At 41.5% G+C, this 21655-nt stretch overlaps 4 protein-coding genes across 4 annotated transcripts in view; 3 read left to right on the forward strand and 1 right to left on the reverse strand.

Moving 5' to 3' along the window:
* pecr (peroxisomal trans-2-enoyl-CoA reductase) overlaps positions 1 to 21655 on the forward strand; it is a 200450-nt gene that overhangs the window by 45698 nt on the left and 133097 nt on the right. The gene's annotated exons all lie outside the window — the stretch shown is intronic.
* mcm6 (minichromosome maintenance complex component 6) lies at positions 1919 to 7340 on the forward strand. Its single transcript, XM_053330381.1, has 18 exons — positions 1919 to 2087; positions 2242 to 2388; positions 2599 to 2709; positions 2947 to 3034; positions 3123 to 3284; positions 3374 to 3539; positions 3632 to 3780; positions 3889 to 4039; positions 4158 to 4299; positions 4433 to 4574; positions 4729 to 4836; positions 5020 to 5175; positions 5257 to 5385; positions 5478 to 5642; positions 5891 to 6014; positions 6224 to 6457; positions 6560 to 6699; positions 6815 to 7340. The coding sequence occupies exons 1-18, from the start codon at positions 1990 to 1992 to the stop codon at positions 6920 to 6922; spliced, it is 2520 nt and encodes an 839-aa protein (XP_053186356.1). The 5' UTR covers positions 1919 to 1989; the 3' UTR covers positions 6923 to 7340.
* si:ch73-71c20.5 (DUF4748 domain-containing protein) lies at positions 7480 to 12127 on the forward strand. Its single transcript, XM_053330417.1, has 3 exons — positions 7480 to 7521; positions 7805 to 8066; positions 11657 to 12127. The coding sequence occupies exons 1-3, from the start codon at positions 7509 to 7511 to the stop codon at positions 11826 to 11828; spliced, it is 447 nt and encodes a 148-aa protein (XP_053186392.1). The 5' UTR covers positions 7480 to 7508; the 3' UTR covers positions 11829 to 12127.
* On the reverse strand, positions 12532 to 21475 carry tmbim1a (transmembrane BAX inhibitor motif containing 1a). Its single transcript, XM_053330406.1, has 12 exons — positions 21297 to 21475; positions 16281 to 16589; positions 15929 to 15996; positions 15439 to 15503; positions 15305 to 15358; positions 15166 to 15216; positions 15028 to 15067; positions 14430 to 14467; positions 14235 to 14322; positions 14010 to 14105; positions 13877 to 13930; positions 12532 to 13766 (listed from the first exon to the last, which is right to left on the reverse strand). Exons 2-12 carry the CDS (start codon positions 16582 to 16584, stop codon positions 13617 to 13619), a joined length of 1008 nt encoding a protein of 335 aa, XP_053186381.1. The 5' UTR covers positions 16585 to 16589; positions 21297 to 21475; the 3' UTR covers positions 12532 to 13616.

The raw sequence follows: 21655 nt of genomic DNA on the forward strand, positions 1-21655 counted from the left end.
AACTCATTTGTTCATCGATGTAATACATAATTGGTTATGGTATTGCACAGATGGCTCTGATGATGGCAGGCAGTTTGGTTTTACTTTAATCACCACTAGTATGATATTGTGCTGTTTTTCTTTGCCCTGATTGACAAACAGCCCCCTTCAGTGGTCATTTAAAGTCCCTACACTTCTCCAGTGCAGGATACTCGTCCATCAAAGAAAATGTGCATAATATCAAGAGATGTATTTAAAAATCCAGCCATTGTGTGATAAGCCAAGAAAAAGATAAAAGATGTAACATTTTGAATAGTAGTTTTCTCTGCTCTGAGCTGCACTGAGCACACACTGCTGTTAAGGAGAATTTGTTATACTCTCTAAATGATACTCACCCCAAGTCTTTTCAATATCAAACACTCAGTCCTTGTAGTCTTGAGAGATGGTTTGGTTGTGGTCTGCTTAGGACTCAAGTTAATTACAGCAAAAACACTAAACAAACTTCTCTGTTGTCTATGCATATCCTCATTGTAGTGATGTGAAGCTGAACGTTTTAGAAACATGAGTGCTCACTTCCCTCTAGTGGTCATTGTCAGGCACTCCAATGTTCCATAATTGGCAATACTGATATACTGACTGTTACTTTAAATAATAAAGCCAAAGCTGTGTTGAACATATCGACGCCATGATTACATGATTATGAATAACAATTATACAAAATGTTCAAAATGTGTAAACCTCTGTGTTGATGTTTCTTACAGCGACCACACTCACATTTTGTAATTGGCACATCTCATTGACAGCAACAGAGAGTTTAAGGGTTTGGCTGCTGCCTCACAAATGATAGGCTATCACATTATGCGTATAATATCAAATATTATCACCAGTAAGATAATGTGAGCAGCACTTACAGAATATTATTGGAACTATCTTGCACTCATAAGAAGGCTGTAAAAGCTTTATTCTGTTGTCTTGTTGATTTTATATAGTAATAATTTATTATAGTTTTTATTGTAATTTTTTCTCTATTTCGGTATATTATGTGTTTGTCAACCCCCTGGTATTTTGTTCTTCGTGTTCATTCTACTACTTGGTATCAAACCTTAAAGGTATCAATTACCAATACCCAGCCCTAGTATCTGTTCAACTTGAATGAAGAAAAATGATCAAATATACATATAATATTGCCTGCATAAATTTAAGATAAAAATCGGCACATATCAAACAACAGATGACACCGATACCGAAATAAGCTTATTATGATTGGCCAATATTGGTTGTAAATATCGGCTGACTGATAGCCTATATCGATCCGGCTCCAGTATTGAGTGTAGCCTATAGTTTGTTTATTTTCTGCATAATCAATCAAAAAAACCATCTAAATTACTTAGCCTACTGGTGTATAATGAAGAGGGGCATCTTAATGAAGTAGCCTAGGATTAAACGTTATTTGGTAAATTACTTTAGATTTATTTCTGTACTGCTAGTAAAGTAATTGTGGTTATGATTACATTGTGTGACAGTCAGAGTGACCGTGTGGTTAGATCAGTTCACTCTGAAAACCGAATGTTTCATCATGTTTAAACCGTTTAAACTGAGATCTCATAATTGTCATCTCTTCTTTTTTCACGAGCCAATGTGAAGTGTTTGACACGCGCGCACGTGCAGACAGTATGAGGGCTTCTATATTTTCATTTGTCTTCTCCGTTTTTTTCCCCTCACAACTTTATTAAACTTGCAGAAATCAATTCGCGGGAAAAAATGAGAAGGACTTCCCGTCAGTGTACATTTTCACTCCTGATTGGTCACTTAAACGAGGATATTTCAATAGCAGCAACGATTGGTCGGCAGCGGCGCGCCAAACGTCACGTGGTGTAACATTTCGCGCGAAACTCTTCAGTGTTGTCGGGACTGTAGCGTGCTGTGTTTGTCTGTCCGGAAAGGAGTAGGACGGCTCTGTGTGGTGCTCAGCTGTTTAAATCTTTTATTCCAGTTTTATAGTGCTTCAACATGGATGTTGCCACAGCAACCGCGGAGCATGCCGGGGAGCAGGTGAAGGACGAGTTGGCTGAAAAATGCCAGAAGTTGTTCCAGGCTTTCTTGGAGGAGTAAGTCAGCAAGCGACACTCTTTGTTGTAGTGATGTCGGCCTGTAACACGAGATTTCCGGTTGTTCGTTTATATCTTTTTATCAGTAAATATATGAAATAGACTCCCTGCTGCTTATACCTGATTGTTTATCTCCGACTGTGTCCGTGTGCAGGTTCCAGACAGCAGATGGGGAGGTGAAGTATGTCCGGGAGGCCGAGGAGCTCATCAGGCCTGAGAGGAACACCCTGTCGGTGAGCTTCACAGACCTGGAGGGCTTCAACCAGGAGCTGGCAACCACCATCCAGGAGGAGTATTACAGGTGAGTAAACCACTGCTTATATGAACCCCACTTCATATAAGCACACTTTATAAATATGACATAATCTGCTTTGTTTTACTGCACTGTTACTATAATCTGACAATAAGTCAAGCTGGTCTTCTAATTAAAAGTGTACACATCTGTATCTTGTACATAAACAGTAAGTGCATTTACAGCCGTGGATTAACTGGGAGGTTTCTCTGATTTCAGAGTGCATCCTTTCCTCTGCCGGGCTGTGCGCAACTTTGCTCGGGATCATGGGAATGTTCCTCTCAATAAAGAGTTCTACGTTGCCATCCAGGATTTTCCCACCAGACACAAGTAAGACATAACAAGCTTCAATCAGCTGCAGGTTCACTGTGCACAGTCTTTGTTTACAGGCAATGTTAGTCAGTGTGCCTGCATACAACATGATATATTCTCATCATGACTTTTGACTGGTACTATACATGCTGTAGCAGCTTTAGTGGAATGTTGCTATAATTTTAGGGTTTAATCTAAAACTTGATTTAATTTGTTAAGAAAACCAAGCTTGACTCTTGTCCGTGTCTAATTTAGGATCCGTGAGCTGTCATCCATGCGTATCGGCACCCTGGTGAAGATCAGTGGTCAAGTGGTGAGGACGCACCCAGTACACCCTGAACTGGTAAGACATCCAGCCACAAACACACACACAGATCGATGTTGAGCTTCTTTATTACAGTATGTTCATTATGACTTCTCTATGGTTGCAGGTGAGCGGCACTTTCCTGTGCATGGACTGCCAGGCAGTTATCAAAGATGTCCCTCAGCAGTTCAAGTATTCTCCACCAACCATCTGCAGAAACCCCGTCTGCAACAACCGCTCCCGCTTCCACCTCGACACACACAAGTCCAAGTTCATCGATTTCCAGAAGGTAACAAAGAGAGGATTTATGTGCATCTACACGGGAGCTGAAAGCTTATGTCTGAGGTGTCTAATCCAGTTGAATCCATGCTTGTTCAGGTGCGTATCCAGGAGACGCAGGCTGAGCTGCCTCGAGGTTCCATCCCACGCTCCCTGGAGATCGTCCTGAGAGCTGAGGCTGTGGAGACGGCTCAGGCTGGTGATCGTTGTGACTTAACCGGGACCCTCGTCGTCGTGCCAGACGTCTCTCAGCTTGCCACTCCAGGTATGGTGGCAAATGTGCTGTTTAATCACTCGTGATCATTTGTTGGGTTTTTTGACACTTCATGACCGCCTTTGTGGATGCAATGTCTCCAGGTGTGCGAGCAGAGACCAGCACCCGTCTAGGTGCAGGAGGCCAGGGCTTTGAGGCTGAGGGTTTGAGAGGACTGAAAGCTCTGGGAGTCAGAGAGCTGTCATACAAACTGGCCTTCCTGGCCTGCAACGTGGCCCCGACTAACCCAAGAGTAAGAAGTGCACACATGCAAACAGTGAAAGCATGTATCCCCATAAAACATTGTTCCACTTGTCCAGATTAAGAAGGTTTGATCAGTGTTTTCCTCCTGTTGTTGTAGTTTGGTGGTAAGGAGCTGCGTGAGGAGGAACAGACTGCTGAGAGCATCAAGAGCCAGATGACTGAGAAAGAGTGGGAGAAAGTGTTTGAGATGAGTCAAGACAAGAACCTGTACCACAATCTGTGCACCAGCCTCTTCCCCACCATCCACGGTCAGTGCTGACAACGAGCCGCTGCTTCATCTGCTCTGCTAAAAAGTTGAGAAAAATGATTTGTGTAAGAGTATTAAAGCTGTGGATATCTGATTGATTGGTCTCACTAATTGTTCAGGCAACGACGAGGTGAAGCGCGGCATCCTGCTGATGCTGTTTGGAGGCGTTCCCAAGACGACCATGGAGGGGACCTCGCTGAGAGGAGACATCAACGTCTGCATCGTTGGAGACCCCAGTACTGCCAAGAGCCAGTTCCTCAAGTATGTAACAACAAGCACATAAAAATGACTTGGAGTTCATGTTTTCCACATAGTGTCGTCGTCTGCTCTTGCGTACAATCATAATAGTAATATGTGTGTGTGTGTGTGTGTGTGTGTGTGTGTGTGTTTGTAGGCATGTGGAGGAGTTCAGTCCCAGAGCGGTATACACTAGCGGCAAGGCCAGCAGTGCTGCAGGTCTGACAGCCGCCGTGGTGCGAGATGAGGAGTCCCACGAGTTTGTCATTGAGGCTGGAGCTCTGATGCTTGCTGATAACGTGAGTTTCTAGCGGTGCCAGAGCTCATTAAATGTCATGCAAGAGATATATTTTTTTACGAACAAATTAGAAATTGGATGTTACAAGTTATAAAAGGCAGCATGGAACATCATTAAATGTGTTCAGTTGCATTAATAACAGTGTTTGCCTGCAGGGTGTGTGCTGCATTGACGAGTTTGACAAGATGGACCTCAAGGACCAGGTGGCCATCCACGAAGCCATGGAACAGCAGACCATCAGCATCACCAAGGCTGGAGTCAAGGTAACGCAACTGGAATCCACATCAGTCCACATCATACATGATTAAGGCACCATAAAGCTCGAATCCAATCATATATTCTAGAAAAGTAGTTTGAACTGTTACATTTTAAGCTGATATCTGTCAGAAAGCCTCTCCGTTGTTTCTGTAGTCCAATAACCAGACTTTGCTTCCTGTAACCTCTAGGCCACCCTGAACGCTCGCACATCCATCCTCGCCGCCGCCAACCCTGTCAGCGGGCGCTACGACCGCAGTAAGAGTCTGAAACAGAACATCAACCTGACCGCCCCTATCATGAGCCGCTTCGACCTCTTTTTCATCCTGGTGGACGACTGTAATGAGGTACACATACACACCAATACAAGAGCGACTGACGCTAATCGTGTTGAATCCTACTGATAAATTCCTCTGTATGTTTGTTAGGTGACAGATTATGCCATCGCCAGACGCATCGTGGACCTGCACTCACGTGTGGAGGAATCAGTAGACAGACTGTACTCCCTTGATGAAATCCGCAGATACCTGCTGTTTGCACGGCAGTTCAAACCTAAGGTGCGCATCTATCAGCACTGACACTGTTGTATCAGATGTGACTATTCGTGATTTGGATTTGGCTAATAAACATTCTCTGTCCACGTCTGTAGATTTCCAGCGAATCAGAGGAGTTCATCGTCGAGCAGTACAAGCGTCTTCGTCAGCGTGACGGCTCAGGGGGCGTGTCCAAGTCAGCCTGGAGGATAACTGTGAGGCAGCTGGAGAGCATGATCCGCCTCTCGGAGGGCATGGCACGTATGCACTGCTGCGATGAGGTACGTACAGAGTGGAATCTGTAACTTCCCGGACCACAATTGACCAATAAGAGCAGAGATGGTGCAGCACGCAATATAAGATATAACATACACAGTAGATATTTAAAGCTAAAAAGACTGCACTGTTAGAATAAAATGCTGTGACCATGATATACTTAGAAATGTGATCAAAGCTCCTAACGATAAAATAAAATGTTATAGTATATTACATTGTACTAAATGACATTTGCCCTTTCCTCTGTCTGCAGGTTCAACCCAAACATGTGAAGGAAGCTTTCCGCCTTCTGAACAAATCCATCATCCGGGTGGAGACGCCAGACATCAACCTGGAGCAGGAGGATGAGCTAGAGGATGAGGAGCAGCAGGAAGAAGGTACTGACAAACACTAATATACACTGTCATAGCGACAAACGCACATGTAAATGAGACATAACTTTATGTACTAGACTGATAGGATGCAACATTTTACAGTTGCAGGTGATTAAATTCAACCTACATTGAATATTTTTTTGTATTTGTACCAGCTGGGGTGATTTTGGGGTCATCATGAGGTTTCATCTAATGCAAACTTGTCTTCGTAGGAAACAATGTCCCCAACGGAGTGAATGGAGTGAACGGTGTTAACGGTATAAACGGCCACGCAGATGGAATTAACGGACATGTCAATGGCGTCAATGGCATCAACGGTCATGCTGACGATGTGAACGGCCACACCGAGACTGGCGGCCAACCAAAACCATCTCTCCGCTTGTCCTTCAATGAGTACCAACGCATCTCCAACCTGCTGGTCCTGCATTTGCGCAAAGCCGAAGAGGGTAAGAACTGCTCCCTCTTCATACAGAGAGAATAGCCTTTTTAAATTTGTGATCGGTTATGTGAATGTAGTATTAATTTTTATTTTTTAAATCTATGTGCAGCTGAGGAGGAGGATGAGCTGAAGAAGAGTGCGGTGGTGAACTGGTACCTGAAGGAGATTGAGTCAGAGATCGACTCAGAGATGGAGCTGGTCAATAAGAAAGGGCTGATAGAGAAGGTCATCCACAGGCTGGTGAACTATGTGAGTCCACTCTCTGCAGCATGGAGTTATATCAAGCCAAACACAATGGAACTGTAAGATCTCTGTGTGAAATATAAATCTAATCACCCTGCATGTGGGTCTTTGTCCTCCCCAGGATCACATCCTCATCGAGCTGTCTCAAGCAGGGCTGAAGGGCTCGGAATCTGCAGGCACAGAAGAAGTGGTCCTAGTCGTCAACCCCAACTACATCCTGGATGATTAAACTCCTCCCTCTATCCTTCTCTTTGGATTTTCTCCACGCCATCTCGACTTCTGATATTAAACATCAACCATAAAGTTGACTTTCAGCTTTGTTCCCAATGCTCTTATGTAGCACGTACATAATAGTGGCACAAGAGGTGTTATTGACTTGTTTTTTCCCTCTGTACTGTACAAAGATTAGATTCTGGGACTCTTACGAAAAAAAAAAAGATTAAGGCGTTTTCTTAGTCAAACCTATGTAAATATGCTGCTGGCTCATGTGTAGTCAGGGGAGCTGCCCTGAATGATGTAAGATGTTGTTTATCCTGAAATGTGTAGTGTATTAGAGGCATACATTGATGCGTACCAGCAAGGTTTCAAGTTATATTGTTTGTCTTTTTGTATAAAAAATGAAATGTTCAATAAATAAAATATTGTAATAGTAACAGATCTGTGTGGCGTTTTTCCTCCAAGTGCAGTTTAGTGATATCAATGTTGGTCACTAGGTGGCAGCAGCATGGGAAGCACTCACAGCTTTAATACTAATGCGCATGCGTGATTTAGATTACTCAACAAACATGGCGGCATCCTTCTTGACATCACTTCGGATGACTTTAAAAGGTAATACACAAACTTATTAACGTTACACTGTGTGTAAAAAGTTACTCTCAATGGAATAACAAGGATAACATATTGGTAACTTTCAGCTGTGGCTTTAGCTGATTAATTTGTCGACATAAAGCGTCAAATAGCGTTATTTTGTAATCCTTCTGGACACGCAGGTGATTTTCCTTTTTCCTTTTTTACACTGCGTAGCGTTAGCCTGACTTAACCCTCATAAACCTTGCCGCAGAAGGGACAGAAGTCCTATCACTGAAGGATAAAGGTCTCTTTTCCTCCCCAGGTGTCCCCAGTCGGTGGCTCCTCACACAGAGCTGCCAGAGCCCGGCGTCGAGTGGGTGTTTGCGGCTGCAGGCTGCTCGGTGTCGGACGTTTCAGGTCTCCCCCGCTGCCTCCATGTGCAGCTCCAGGACGGAGACACAGAGGAGCACACACACCGGAGACAAGAAAGCCAAGGTGGAGGAAGAGGAGGAGGAGGACGATGGTCCGGAGTACATACCCAGGAGAAAGGCGAAGAATCCCATGATGAAGATCGGCTATGCCTGGTGAGCCTCTACTCTCTCTGGTAGTGTCAGTAACAGCAGTAGTGTACAGTGATATTATAGCATCTAGTTAGATATGTTATTTATTGCACATCTTAGAACACTACACTACTCTATAAAACACTGCTGCAGTGGTGAAACATTTGTCAGACTAGAACATCAGATATGCAACACCCACTGCAAGTCTTTCTCATCAGGAATGATAACAAAGAGGAAAGGTAGCAAAATAGTTTTATAGGAAGCCAGTGTGTCAAATTATATTTGCACACTTGAACTTACTCACAGTTAATTTGATCTGTATTTAAAGGTCATTAAAGCATAGGAGTGCTCACTGAAACCAACTTTAACACACTTGAGTTTACACAGGTCAAGTTTCCACAAGTGATTATCTTCATTGCATACAATTAACAGCCATGCCATACCTTTGGCCTGGCCTGACTGTCTGGGACTCAGACATTCATGAGTAGACTCGCATTCAAACAAAGACCACAAAAAAAAGAAACAAAGAAAATTAAAACTGCAAGCAGTGATGAACGGGCCCTCGCGCCCCCACGCATGTCGGGCTGCGGCTCGGTCGCAGAATGTAGCATCACCAAGGTCTTATGTCTCAGCTGAGTTAATTTCAGGTGTAAATACTTAAGATTATGGGAGTAATTAGTCAACGAATGAAGCAAGTGACTTACTGTTGCCAGTAGGTGGCGCTATGACTGTCACTAAATATGAGACTGTACATGTGTTCAGACCAGGACGCTGAACAAGCATATTAAATTTGGAAAAGCACAGACCATGTGGAGTGAAGTTATGAGGGTTTGAAATTTCATGGCGAAGCATCGAAATTCGCCGCTTCACCACTGCAACCAGGAATGACGGGGGAAAAAGCTTTTGATAACTTGTCATCTCCAATGTCTCAAGATGATTCTGTGTGAATTTGAAGTGGATGGGATGGAATCTGTAGGACTAGTGCGTTCAAATATGAGGCCTGGAAATGACCAAAAAAATCACCAAAATATAGCATTTTTCCCAAGATGGCCGACTTCCTGTTGGACTTAGGGTATGGGTCCAAATGGCGTTTTTGTGCGTCTGGAGATGATACATAAACCTACCGAGTTTCATTCTTCTATGTCTATCGGGAAGGCTGAGGTGCAATTTTGAAATATTCAAGGGGGCGCTATTGAGCCGTGTAGCCACGCCCATCCCATTGAAGTATATAGGATGTTAAATGAACCCACTCCAGACGTGTGTGTTGAGTTTCGTTACCGTGGAGGCATCCTTTGCCTCTGAAAACTGTAATCGTATTTTCATGGCGTTGAATGTGTTGTCATGGCAACGGTATTTGATGATGCGTCACGAGTTGCAGAATGTAGCATCACCAAGGTCTTATGTCTCAGCTGAGTCAATTTCAGGAATAAATACTTAAGATTATGGGAGTAATTAATGAACAAATGACGCAAGTGACTTCCTGTTGCCAGTAGGTGGCGCTATGACTGTCACTAAATATGAGACTGTACATGTGTTCAGTCCAGGACGCTGAACAAGCATATTAAATTTGTAAAAGCTCAGACCATGTGGAGTCAAGTTATGAGGGTTTGAAATTTCATGGTGAAGCATCGAAATTCGCCGCGTCACCACGGCAACCAGGAATGACGTGGGAAAAAGCTTTTGATAAATTTTCATCTCCAATGTCTCAAGATGACTCTGTGTGAATTTGAAGTGGATGGGATGAAATCTCTAGGAGTAGTGCGTTCAAATATGATGCCACAATTTGCATTAAAATCAATATTTTGATTCAAAATGGCCGACTTCCTGTTGGTGTTAGGGTATGTGTCCAAGAGACTTTTTGGTGCGTCTTGACATGATGAACATGTGTACCAAGTTTCGTTTCTCTATGTCAATCTGTCACGAGGGGCTCGCTTTTATTGATTTTGTAGGGGGCGCTATTGAGCCATTTTGCCACGCCCATTTGTGCAAACCATAAAATATCAAAATTTTCGCCAGGTCTGGCTTGCGTGCAAACTTTGGTGACTTTTAAAGCACGTTAAGGGGGGCAAAAAGGCCGTCGTTGTGCAAGAAAAAGAAAAATAATAATAATCCGGACAGATACAATAGGGCTTCGCGCTGGTCAGCGCTCGGGCCCTAACTAGTCCGCTCCAAGGGCAATACCCATATCTTTTTGCCTGCTACCAGCTCATATGCCACAGATACTCTGCAGGAAAACAAATATTGCACTTTTTTGTTACAAAAAATATTGAAATACATACTGATTAAATGTTAAAAACTACATGCCTAAACTTTTAAATACCTGGTACGCAGATCTATTTTTACACATTACCGGCCGCCTTCAACCCAGCAGGGAAGCAGGTCATGAAATACATAAAAACAATAAATGTCACATGCATCAAACCTAATAACACAATACATTATACACAGAAAACAGCCATAAGCCTACCAGTTATTCCTGCACTCTGGTCTTCCCTGCATGCCAGCACAGAGTGAGATGTATACCTGCTTCTCTCCACCTGAACCAACTGTCACAAAACTCAGTTCTGCCTTTAGGTAGCCCTATATCTGCTGAACCTCACTAATTGATACAACTCCCCTTTTTTACTCAATAGCACCTGCCACATATATTTCATATAACCTTACAATGCAAACAAAGAACCTTCTGCCCCAAACTCTTCAAATGAAATGTGCCTCAAGAAAGGATACCTTCCTAAAACACAATGGAAGTCACCAGAGACATTTTGTTGTAGATTGTTCTCCTTAAATCATCTTATAATGAGCAATAAAGAGATGGACTTTGGATTCAGTCTCACCTAAATCCTACAAACAAACAGCCTTTTCTCCTCAGGGAAATCATTGAATCAGTTTCTGTAGCTAACACTCCTGAACATGGAAGGATATTCTAATGATTACAGCTGATGCTTCAAATCTACTGAATAATTAATTCTTACCATTCTGATCATTTATGGAGTGCTGTTGTCTCCAGTGAGAGATGGTATGCAGACACTAATGACTTATGTTGTGCCAACCTGGTGAGAAACGGTATAGGTGTTAATATATTTATGTTCGAGAGCCGATGTGTAGGCGGTGAACGGGACACTCCATCCAGATGATACACTGTATGTCAGCTAATTAGTGTCATACAGCAAACCTAGAAAACATAGCTTCAGAAAGGTTAATATGATCTATAATATAATCTCTAGTCTCCAATGTAACAAAATAGTAGACTCATCTCTTAGTTTTAACTGAATTTGTATTGTTAACCTAACTAAACTATAATCTTTATAAAACTGGGATTCATTGCAGCACTGTTGCATTACACTGCATTGGTTTTAGATTAGCCTAATAAACTGGCGGCTGAACTTTCTTTCCGTCCCTGCAGAGTGTGTTCCCAGAGGGGAGAATTAATGATGGGATTACAAGAAGAAACATGAGCTCAGTGGACTGAAATTCATTAGTGTTGTTTTTCCAACGAGTCAAACACATGTCTTCCTTTTTAGTTTGCTCCCTCTGCACCGCAACATGACACTTTCTGTACGCTCATGAATATGTGTTTCTCTCTCTCTCTCTCTCCGTGTCTCGCCTCCGTCCAGGATGATAGGCCTCCCCACAGGTATAATCGGCTTCCTCCTAGCCAAAAGGGAAGTGGACAAGAACCGACTGAAGCAGCTGAAGGTCCGACAGAGGATGCGAAGGTCAAACGATGGTATCTACGAAGGCGGCCGCTCCCACCATCAAGCAACAGATGTTAAACTAGACCAGTGATGCACATGTGCGGCAGCTACCGTCTGATTTTTGGCCACATCCTGAATGTCACTGCTGAGACAGAGACTCCTGCACTAAAGACTGATTATAGGCGAAGTGTCAAGTTTATGAGCTGGTGTTAAGAACATGGAGAACTGGGTAACTCTTTTTTCTTTAAACTGACGCAAGGAATCTGGGAGGAAATGTGAGGCTTTGTTCATGAAATCTGTTATTTGCAGATTTTGACTAATTTTCTTGCTAATGATGAGAGAATGATGTGTATATGATATATATATTACCCATGATGCCTGTAAATATGAAATATTTGTGAATATAAAGTATAAACAAAAATCATCACTGTTGTAACTGCATATAAATCACATCAAAACTCACAAATATATAACTTTATTTGATATGAAAAGGCAAACGAGATTCTTTTCAGCATTGATATGTATATTTACAAACCTTTACTGCACACTGACTCTTTGTACCACACATTCAAAACTACTGCATAAGCTGGGACTCATGGATTTTTTTAGAAGTGTCCCTATGGCACCGCTTGTGCTATCTTGTATGAGGAAACCCACACTGTAAGCACTCAGTATCTCACCCAACTCTGACTGTAACAGAAGAATATATAAACAGATTGTGGCTAAATGCACATTATGCAACAATGATATAAAAGCTTCTTGGGTATAACCCTGTACTTCAGAAACATTGTCATTACTAAAGGCACTCGTGATGTATGTAAATAGCTACAACAGAGCAATATACAGTCTATTAGAGCAACACATGTATTAAAGACCATCAGCAAAGGGTTGTTAACATGAACCCAAAGCAGAGAAGCAGATCTGAGGTTATCATCAGGCGCACTGAGTTGTGGAGTTTGAACATGTTTGCTCATTTTCTCCCACTTTATACCGACAGTTCATGTATAGCACCACATCTACATGCAGATAGAAAATATACAGACACTGCCTGCCTTAAAGGGAAACTTTGGTATTTTTCAACCTGGACCCCTATTTTCCTTTTTTTTTTTGTTTCTAAGTGACTAATGGGGACAACAATTTTTGAAACTGGGCCAGTATTTAGTAAGTGCTTCAGAAGGCAACCACCACACAGGATGTATTGAAATCTAATGGGGCAATAGCGCCATGTCAGTGTACATATACTAATATGTCTGACACCATCATGAAAAAAAAATTACTTTTTACTTGATCCAGTCTGTCTGTTGTTGTGTTTAACCAAGTCTCGCTCAGTGAGAAGTTGCTGAAAAGCTTCTGAAATCTCACAAGATTTGGAGACAGAGTGCCCGTATCTTAGTGTTATGTGAAGGATTTTCAAAGTAACGGTTGAATATTTAGCTGATTTTGACATCAACTCAACTCTCGCGATATTTCAGAACAATACTTCACACCCTGAGCGAGACTTGAACAGACACAAGAAACAGACCGGATCAAGCGAAAAGAGGGAAACATGGTCGTGGTTGTAATATACCAAAGGTTCCCTTTAAGTCCAGCAACTGACTAAATGTTCCAACTATTCCAGTGTCTATAGATACTCTGTATTATTTTATATTACAATATTAGTACTTTTGTTAACCACTGGTAAGTTGCAGAACTATTTTAGAGAAAGTGCATTTTTTGTGCATAGAAATAACTTACACAAAACCCTAAATTCAGCCCTTTAGTAATTCTCCCTGGAGTGTGACCTGATTTATAAATGTATTCTGATTCTGAAAACAAAGCAAAGGTATTACAGAGCATGGAATGGTTTTGCAGTAGGGCGTCCTTCTGCACCCCTACGGATCTATTTGGTAGAGGCGCCGATGATTTGGAGCAGGAAAAGGAAGATCTGGACAATGTCAACGTAGATGGAGAGCGCTGCGAACACGTATTCTTCTGGGCTGATGGAGTGCTTCCTGTTCCCTATCAGCAGCTGTGTGTGGTATGCTAAAAACTGAAAAATGTAAAGGAAACATTTAAATGACACAGTAAGAAAGACTGTGGGAGAGTTTAAATGGAGGTCTGATGTTATTCATGCCCCCAGCATCAAAGTCAAATGCTCACCAGAGTGAAGGCGATGGCTCCCATAGAAGCATACAGCATGTGAAGCCACGGGATCTGCACAAAGAAACGGACATTACAATGGTGGAAACCTTGAAAAGTTGTTGTTTTGCTGTTCACATCAGCTCGTACTCACATATTTGAAAGACAGCACAATGGTTGTAATGATGCCGGTGACAAATATCACAATGCCGAGGACACAGAACAGGCCCTGGCACTTGGTGAAGTCAACCTAGAGAGAGAAACCACAGGCGGATATGTTAATACACGTGTGACTGCACAAACACAGACATGAGCTGGCCATTTAAAGCTGATAAGCCCTCTCTCCGGCACACACAGATACACACACAAAAAAACTTACCTTTGTCTGGAAGCAGAAGACGGTGACAGCGATGCAGACAACAGCAGTGATACCCAGAGCAAGAAACACTGCTTTTGTGCTGTAGTAACTAAAACCAAAAACACACAGTTAATACTGAGGCACACTGCCTGGATGTTTACATCATATTGTATGGATTATATGGATTATACTTTTTGTTTCTTTTTTTTTTTTTACCTGGATATGGATCCAGTCATGTAGGACAAAGCCAGAGTCTGTAAAAAAAATAATCAAAAACACAATTACATCATTTGAAGAAAAGATGATAGTAACACATATCCCAGTGCTGAAGACATAATGCCACGATGAAAACTAAAATATTTGTAAAACCTTTAACAAGTTTGAGATGCTGTGCGCTAATACATATAAAGAGGGGGAAAACACAGTTGTAGTGGAGCTAGACTGCAGGGTTCAGGGCAAAATTTGGCATTTTGAAATGACTAATGACACCTACACAAAGCTGGATCATACCTGTCCACAAACACTGACTACCAGATCTGGAGTATGAAGCAACACATGGAGCCACTTTGCTCACAGAGCTGATAAAAGACACATAAACTAAATATCAAGTGCACTATGTAAACGCAGCCTCCTAGTCAGATGTGGTGACTCACTGCTTAGCTCTGCTATCAAAGTCAAACTCTAACAGCACTACCACAGATTGAGGCATATAACTGGGAAGTTACTGCATTTCAGTCTGAGAGTAGAATTGATCCAAGTCCAGAAAACTGTCAGTTATTATTAGCCTTTAATAATCAAAAGCAGTCTGACTTACAAAGACGAGCAGCAGAATGACATTCCATGGGAACTTCCTCCTACAAAGATCGTAGGATTAGACAAGTTCAATGCAGATTTGTTTTATAAATATTCTCTGTACGAAAAATTCTTTGTAAAACTGAGCAAGCGAACTCACCGGGGGCCCTTGCAGCAGACCAGCACAAGGTGGGTGATGATATACACAGCACTGAAACAAAAAGTTGCAGATATGAACACATGATCACATACTCTTCATTGCTGAATCTTACTGAACCATGTCACAGAGGGATACTCACTATGATGCCCAGTACACAGCTTGGTTTCGCTGTACGAATTCTCTTACAGGGTGGCTGTGAGAAACAAAGACACAGTTACAGCACCCAAACACATACAGTATACACATACAAAAGCACACACTCAGTATACTCACACAAACGTGAACACGGCCACAATAGCTGTGGTGACGAGCAGCTGAGATGCCAGAATCAAATACACCTGAAAAAACACACGGATGTTACAGCACCAGAGTCTGAACTGAGCAGCTCCGTCCATCTTCAGACAGCACTGGTTCCAGTTTGTTTCTCACGCTTAACTATACATAAAAAGCTACCTAATGTTAATGCATAGAGTATACCTAACAATACAACTTTTGGTGCTGGTTCTGGATTTGAAAAGAATAGTTGCAACTTTGGAAAACACATTAAAAATCTTTTTATTGAGCAGTGGAAGGAGAATTTATGTATTCAGAAGGTTATAGGAGGCTTTGGGGATTATATCTCCAATACTCTGGTTAGAGTTTTTGCCAGATTCATCTTCCAGGAAAAAAAACATCTGCATTGTTCTGTGACTTGAATTTAATGATAATACAAGATTACACAAATTGGAGATAAACCAGCACGGTTTCTGAACAAGTGTTTTACCTTCCTGATGAAGGCGTGCCGGATGCTCAGACTGTCCCAACCGCTGCCGTGTGCCGCAAACTCGTCACCTGTATCATCAGTAGAGCAGAAATATGAGCACTCAACTACTAAGTGGTCCAATACCATTACTTTGTGGAGAGGTTCATGCAGAGGGAAGTGCATACTGTTGATTGTTGACCACAAAGAGCTTCAGGAAACATCACTCAGCAGTGAAGCAAGCACCACAAGCAACCATCAAATGTCAAACTATTAAAATACAAACTTTTAATGTTTGAGCTTGTGTCTTAACAGGCTAGCTGGTGGATTAAAAACTACACTACAAATGATTGTACAGTGTCAGTAAACGTCTCACCAGAGCTCAGCACATCTGATGGTATGGTAGGTGGGATGACAGGGGGCATGGGAGGGTGGTTAGGGTAGCCGGCTCCTGGAGGCCCACCGTGGTGAGGCTGTCCTGGGTATGGTCCTGGAGGGTAACCCCCTGGCTGACCCGAGTACAGTGGGGCGTTTGGACCAGTGGGGTAGGGAGCAGATGGCTGGCCTGGCTGAGGACCACTGAAGCCATACCCAGGGGGTTGTGGGTAATTCCCGCCCTGAGGTGCATACATCGGGCCGTAGGAGTCGTGGTACCCTGGAGGGTATTCTGACCTGGACATGTTGACTATGAGGAGGAGAAAATACAATTAATGTCTAACTTTTTTATGGACACAAGCCAACAACAGACAGACCTAGCAGCAGGGAGTCCTTTCTGTGTGCATGGACTACTAAAATTGAAAGTCTTTGATTAAAATAAAACAATACAGTCTGTTTTAGTAGGAATGTTTGTCTTTTACTGGGAAACAACATGCTTAAAGTTATTCAGGAGGTTTTGCAGTTCATCTCCAACAGCCACAGATATGATGCAATCACTCTTCATGTGAAATCTTCCTCAAAGTTAAAAGAAGAATATCAGATAAACAAGTGGTTTAAAGTTAGTGTGTGCAGTGACTAAGCAACTAGCTCTCACAGATAATAATCTTTATCTGCTCTGGGTTTAATAATGCAAACTATAATTCACTGTAACTTATATCAAATAAAAAGACACTCTCATTACTCCTTAAAAATAAGGAGTAAAATTATGCCGTCTCAAGCAACATATTCCTTTGACATTCAGCTTAAAACAGTATAAACCATGTGAGTTTGTTTTCTGGACACAGAAGTTGCCTAGCATGGTGGCTAATTCACCATTAGCATGCTAATAAACATTAATTTGGTTAAGGCTTTACCATAAGACAGGCAAAACATTACCATAATAACATGTTACACATATTTAATATGAATGCTGACTTTTGTCCATAACTATTTTAAAACGCAACAGTACAATTGTAGCAAAGTTGGTTTGGTGAGTCATGTGACTTAACCCAAATTATACCACCTGGTTTCATTTAGTGTTCAGTGACTAATGTTTCCTGAGCTGACACATCCCACAACAAGATAAATACAAAAGAAAACTTAACATAACTATTTAAATAGCTGTTTGATACTTCTTATCAGTTATTCTATAATATGTTATCACACCTGTAACCTGCCGGCTGGGCTGGTCAAATGGCTATTACTGGCTGCATGGGCTTTCAATCAATCTAGGTTGACCAAAAGATTTTCCTTAAACATGAAGGAGTTGAGTGGAGCATGACTTGACATGACTTGACTATTCCCCTCAGGTGTTGGTAGAGTTAATTGATGGAGAGAGTGAATATTGGACTTACACTCTCTAGGTTTCCTGAAACTGAACACTAATGCTGCTCTGTATCTATTGGATGTCTAAATATGCAAGTCCTTGGTAACATAGCCCTATCAACTTCATATGATGATAGTGTTATGTCCATATGAATGCAACTTAAAGTTAAAACAAACTGCAGTAGAGAAAATACAACTCAATTATATGACTCAATTACCTTGTACCCTTATTCAGCTATTTCATTTTTGTGAACAATTGGCTGACATATCTGCTTTTTAAAAAGTAAATCTTTTAATTTGCAGTTCAGTCACATTACAACAAATATTCCACATTATTGCGCTGGCATCCATTTTTGACAGAACCACATTTTCCATTGAAAGCAACAAATGGGAGGGGAAAAAAAGAAAGAAGAGGGAGTATCAAATCATAATAACCTAGTTTCTACACACACAGAAACTGGGTTAACTAGCCTCCAGCTAACACATGTTATTCACATGGCAAGTGGTCACATATGCTTTTTAAAAGACTCTTTGATATCAGTACCAATCCTTAAAAAATACAGATAAATTGTGCTCTCATGGATGGACATTATGGATACAATCACCTGTCATTCAATAACATTTTAGAAAAAAAGATATATATATTACTTAAATATAGTAACATATATTTAAAAAAGCAGTAGCCTATAAGAAATGTGCTCACTATAAAGAAAAATCCTATTTCAGCAACTGAGAAATAGCATAGACTGGCTTCATGCCTGTGTGATGGCTGCTTGGTAAGAGTGTGTGTTTTGGAAAATAATCTTACTTCATCTTGACTCACACTGTAGGATACATTTTGGGGTTGTATCAGGTTAAAGTGAACAAATGGTTCTGCAGAGCAGTGTGGTTCATATAAACCACCACAGGCTCAGGAAGCACCGCATGCATCTCTGAGGGAAACTTCTAATAATAAACCACACACACACACACGCACACACACACACACACGGCCCATTTATTCCATGTTTCTGCTATGAGTATTAAAACACTTGCGCTGATCGTACAGGATATTTGTGATGCATGCTGAATAAGACCTCTTTTACCACCACACTAAAACGACACACTTTTTGTTTTTTAGTATGTTAGTATGTAGTATGTTTTAGTATGCTCAGTTATTTAGAAAATGCCAAATGTCCTCCGAGCTCCGTCTTCACTGGGACTTTTAGGGGAATACGCACAGTGAAGGAATTCAAGAGCTGGCTTCAACTCGCGCTGCCATTACATCACAGTCCGAGCACCAAGCAACAGGACAGAAAACACTAAATGGAAAAAGTGCTTCAGAGTATCTGCAGTAAAACAGTCACAGCCGGAGCCTCAGAGCTGATCACGCCTTTGTTTAGTGAGACATTTAGCGAAAGGGTTAGGGCGTGTGTGTTGTAATGGAAGAGTGTATCCCCCTTCCTCAGTAATATGAATATTTAGAAGCTGTCAGAGTGGATGGCAGACAGTAGAAACTCAAAGCTGTAGTTTGAGATAAGCTGAAGTAATAACACCAAGCCATCATGTGGTTTTGTGTCAGTGTTGTAAATCATGTGCCCAATGAAAACTCTGTTAGGCCTAACACAGACCACAATTCTTTAAATAACTGCACCATCACTATCACGTGAGTGGACAAAATAACAGAAATACCTTTCAACACAGTAAAAACCGGTTTGGCAAAGCTGATCATTTTTGTTGAGAATGTTATAGGTTCTGGTTTAACTTCCTTGGCAACTTTACATTTATGACTGTTAACTTGTTGTTTTTAATGGGAGGCATTTTGTAAAGTCTTCCTGTTATTGTTCCTATCTAAAGTTTTGTTAGAGGCAGCATGTGATCATTAGGGACTATGAAAAATATTAAGAGGGAAAGGTGGTTAATAATGGTATTTTTTTTTTCTTTTGGCTGAAGATAGTATAGATTATTAAATTAGAGTATAAAAAGCTAAATTTCACCATTGTGCCATGGTGATGCAACAGTTCTGACTCTGTATCTGGGTTTTTATTCACGTGAACATTGGTGACACAGATCAGATATATTTATGTTTAAATTTAGGTGCACTATTTTAAAAGTTTACTCATTTAACACATGTCATGGGGAGAGTGTTGCAGTTTTATTCTCACTCAAGAGTGGGATTACAGACAACATTAATATACTGGGGATGGCCCTGCCTTTATTAAAAAGTGAAACATGAGGGCCTCTCCCCATCACCACTCATCACAGTAATGATACGTTTCATACTTTACTAAAGGTCAGCCATGTCCTAATGCGAGTATGGTTTGTCCCTTCATAAACAGTGGTTTATGTGTTACTGTGGAATTCTGAATGAAAGCTCCTATTTTTGTTCCTATACTTCCACCACAGCTCAACAGGGGAACACTGTTGGGCCAGGAGCTCAAATGAACACTGAAACAGGTTTTTCTTGCTGTAATCACTCCTCATGTTCATACTGACCATTAAAAGACCCCTTCAAATAGGGGGAGTGCTGTGGGAAAAATCTACAGTCCTCCTTCTGAGAAAGAATGTATTAAAAAGTTGATCCTAAGCTGAAATGAAGCTTCAGCTGTTCAAATGGGTCAAATCAAGTAGATATCTTTCAATGTTACAGTCTTTTTAGCGCCAAAGTTCCTATTTTTTTGTTACTATACTTCCACCACAGCTCAACAGGGAAATACTGTTGAGGAAACAAATGTGTCAGATATATTGATGTGACTAACTCAGACTGCTGAAGCCTCATATAAGCATCACATTAACTTTTAAATGTATTTTTGCACAAAATGTGTATTTTGGACCTGTCACTAGCACATTTAAAGGGATCTTTTAACAGCCAGTATGAGCAGGAGGAATACAGCGAGGAAAACCTTTCACCGTTCATATGGACACTTAACTGTTGTTTTAAGACACATTAGAAAAATTGTGAACTTGTTTTTTTTTTGACAAACACTACATTCCTGGAAGGTGTGTGTGGCCCAGGGTTATAATATCGTATATGCTGACTCACTGACATGGCTTACTGGGGGAACGTAAATAGTGTGAAATCATCACTTATGTCATTGGTTACACCTGTGCTTTTCTTGGTAGGCTTATGACAATTCAAAATGTCTGCTGTGAAAAGGGTGTTGGTTATGTGCTGCAGCAACAAGAAATGTACCAAAGTAGAACAAACAAAACACACCAAAGAGCAACTACACAGAACAGAAAAGTGGACAGGATGTTTGCTTTTTCCTCCTTCAACAAGAAAAAGATCATCATAACAGTTCAATTTCAGATTCAAGTTTAAATAATACTCATCACTTGTCACTGCTCTGCTGCTATATTAAACTTTACAGTTTCATTTGACTTGACTGAAAATTGAAATGGCTGACACGTTTTTTTTTTAAGCATGAGGCTGAAAAGTCCAGAGCACACAGACTACACCCGCTCCACCCTATGCTCACTGAGCTCCAAACCTCAGCTCACAGAAAGCCTTTTCAGGTGAGAGACCTTACACAAACAAGCCAGACTGTCAGAAATAATCATCAACACATTCAGGGTCACATCACACCATTGTGACAACAGAATGAGTTAACTCAAGAAATCATATTTTACATTAAAGGTATATGACAACATGACATGCTGAAATTAGACTTACCAAGCAAGAGATCCCAAAGACAGAAACAATCTGCTCGTTGTAGTTCCCTGCAAGCAAAATGAGCAAACTGGTAGGCTTTCCACTGCCAGCCACACCCTCCCTGCTCACCAAAAACACTCCCTCCTGTAGAGACTTGGTCAACGGTGTAATTTGAATTTGTAAAGCAGCCTGCCTGTCTGTTCTCAGGCCTGTCCGGGTGTGTACTGAGCAGCAGCAGCAGCAGCAGCAGCGGCAGACTGTTGTGAGGCAGCAGTGAAGAACATTTCCTGGAACAGTAAAGAGCAGGGTGGAGTCCAGAGGAATCTGTCTGTCACACAGACACACACACATGTTTGTGTGTGTGTGTGTGTGTGTGGACT

Source organism: Scomber japonicus, chromosome 12 (genome assembly GCF_027409825.1).
Source record: "Scomber japonicus isolate fScoJap1 chromosome 12, fScoJap1.pri, whole genome shotgun sequence".
Taxonomy (NCBI): Eukaryota; Metazoa; Chordata; class Actinopteri; order Scombriformes; family Scombridae; genus Scomber; species Scomber japonicus.

Coding starts and splice junctions, on each gene's coding strand:
- mcm6 (XM_053330381.1), top strand. CDS start 1,990: ATGGATGTTGCCACAGCAACCGCGGAGCATGCCGGGGAGCAGGTGAAG. Junction 4,040..4,157: donor CCTCTTCCCCACCATCCACG/GTCAGTGCTGAC, acceptor CTAATTGTTCAG/GCAACGACGAGGTGAAGCGC. Junction 6,015..6,223: donor TGAGGAGCAGCAGGAAGAAG/GTACTGACAAAC, acceptor TTGTCTTCGTAG/GAAACAATGTCCCCAACGGA.
- si:ch73-71c20.5 (XM_053330417.1), top strand. Junction 8,067..11,656: donor ATGAAGATCGGCTATGCCTG/GTGAGCCTCTAC, acceptor GCCTCCGTCCAG/GATGATAGGCCTCCCCACAG.
- tmbim1a (XM_053330406.1), bottom strand. CDS start 16,584: ATGTCCAGGTCAGAATACCCTCCAGGGTACCACGACTCCTACGGCCCG. Junction 15,217..15,304: donor GCTGTGTACTGGGCATCATA/GTGAGTATCCCT, acceptor TTTTTGTTTCAG/TGCTGTGTATATCATCACCC. Junction 14,323..14,429: donor ATGACTGGATCCATATCCAG/GTAAAAAAAAAA, acceptor TTTTGGTTTTAG/TTACTACAGCACAAAAGCAG.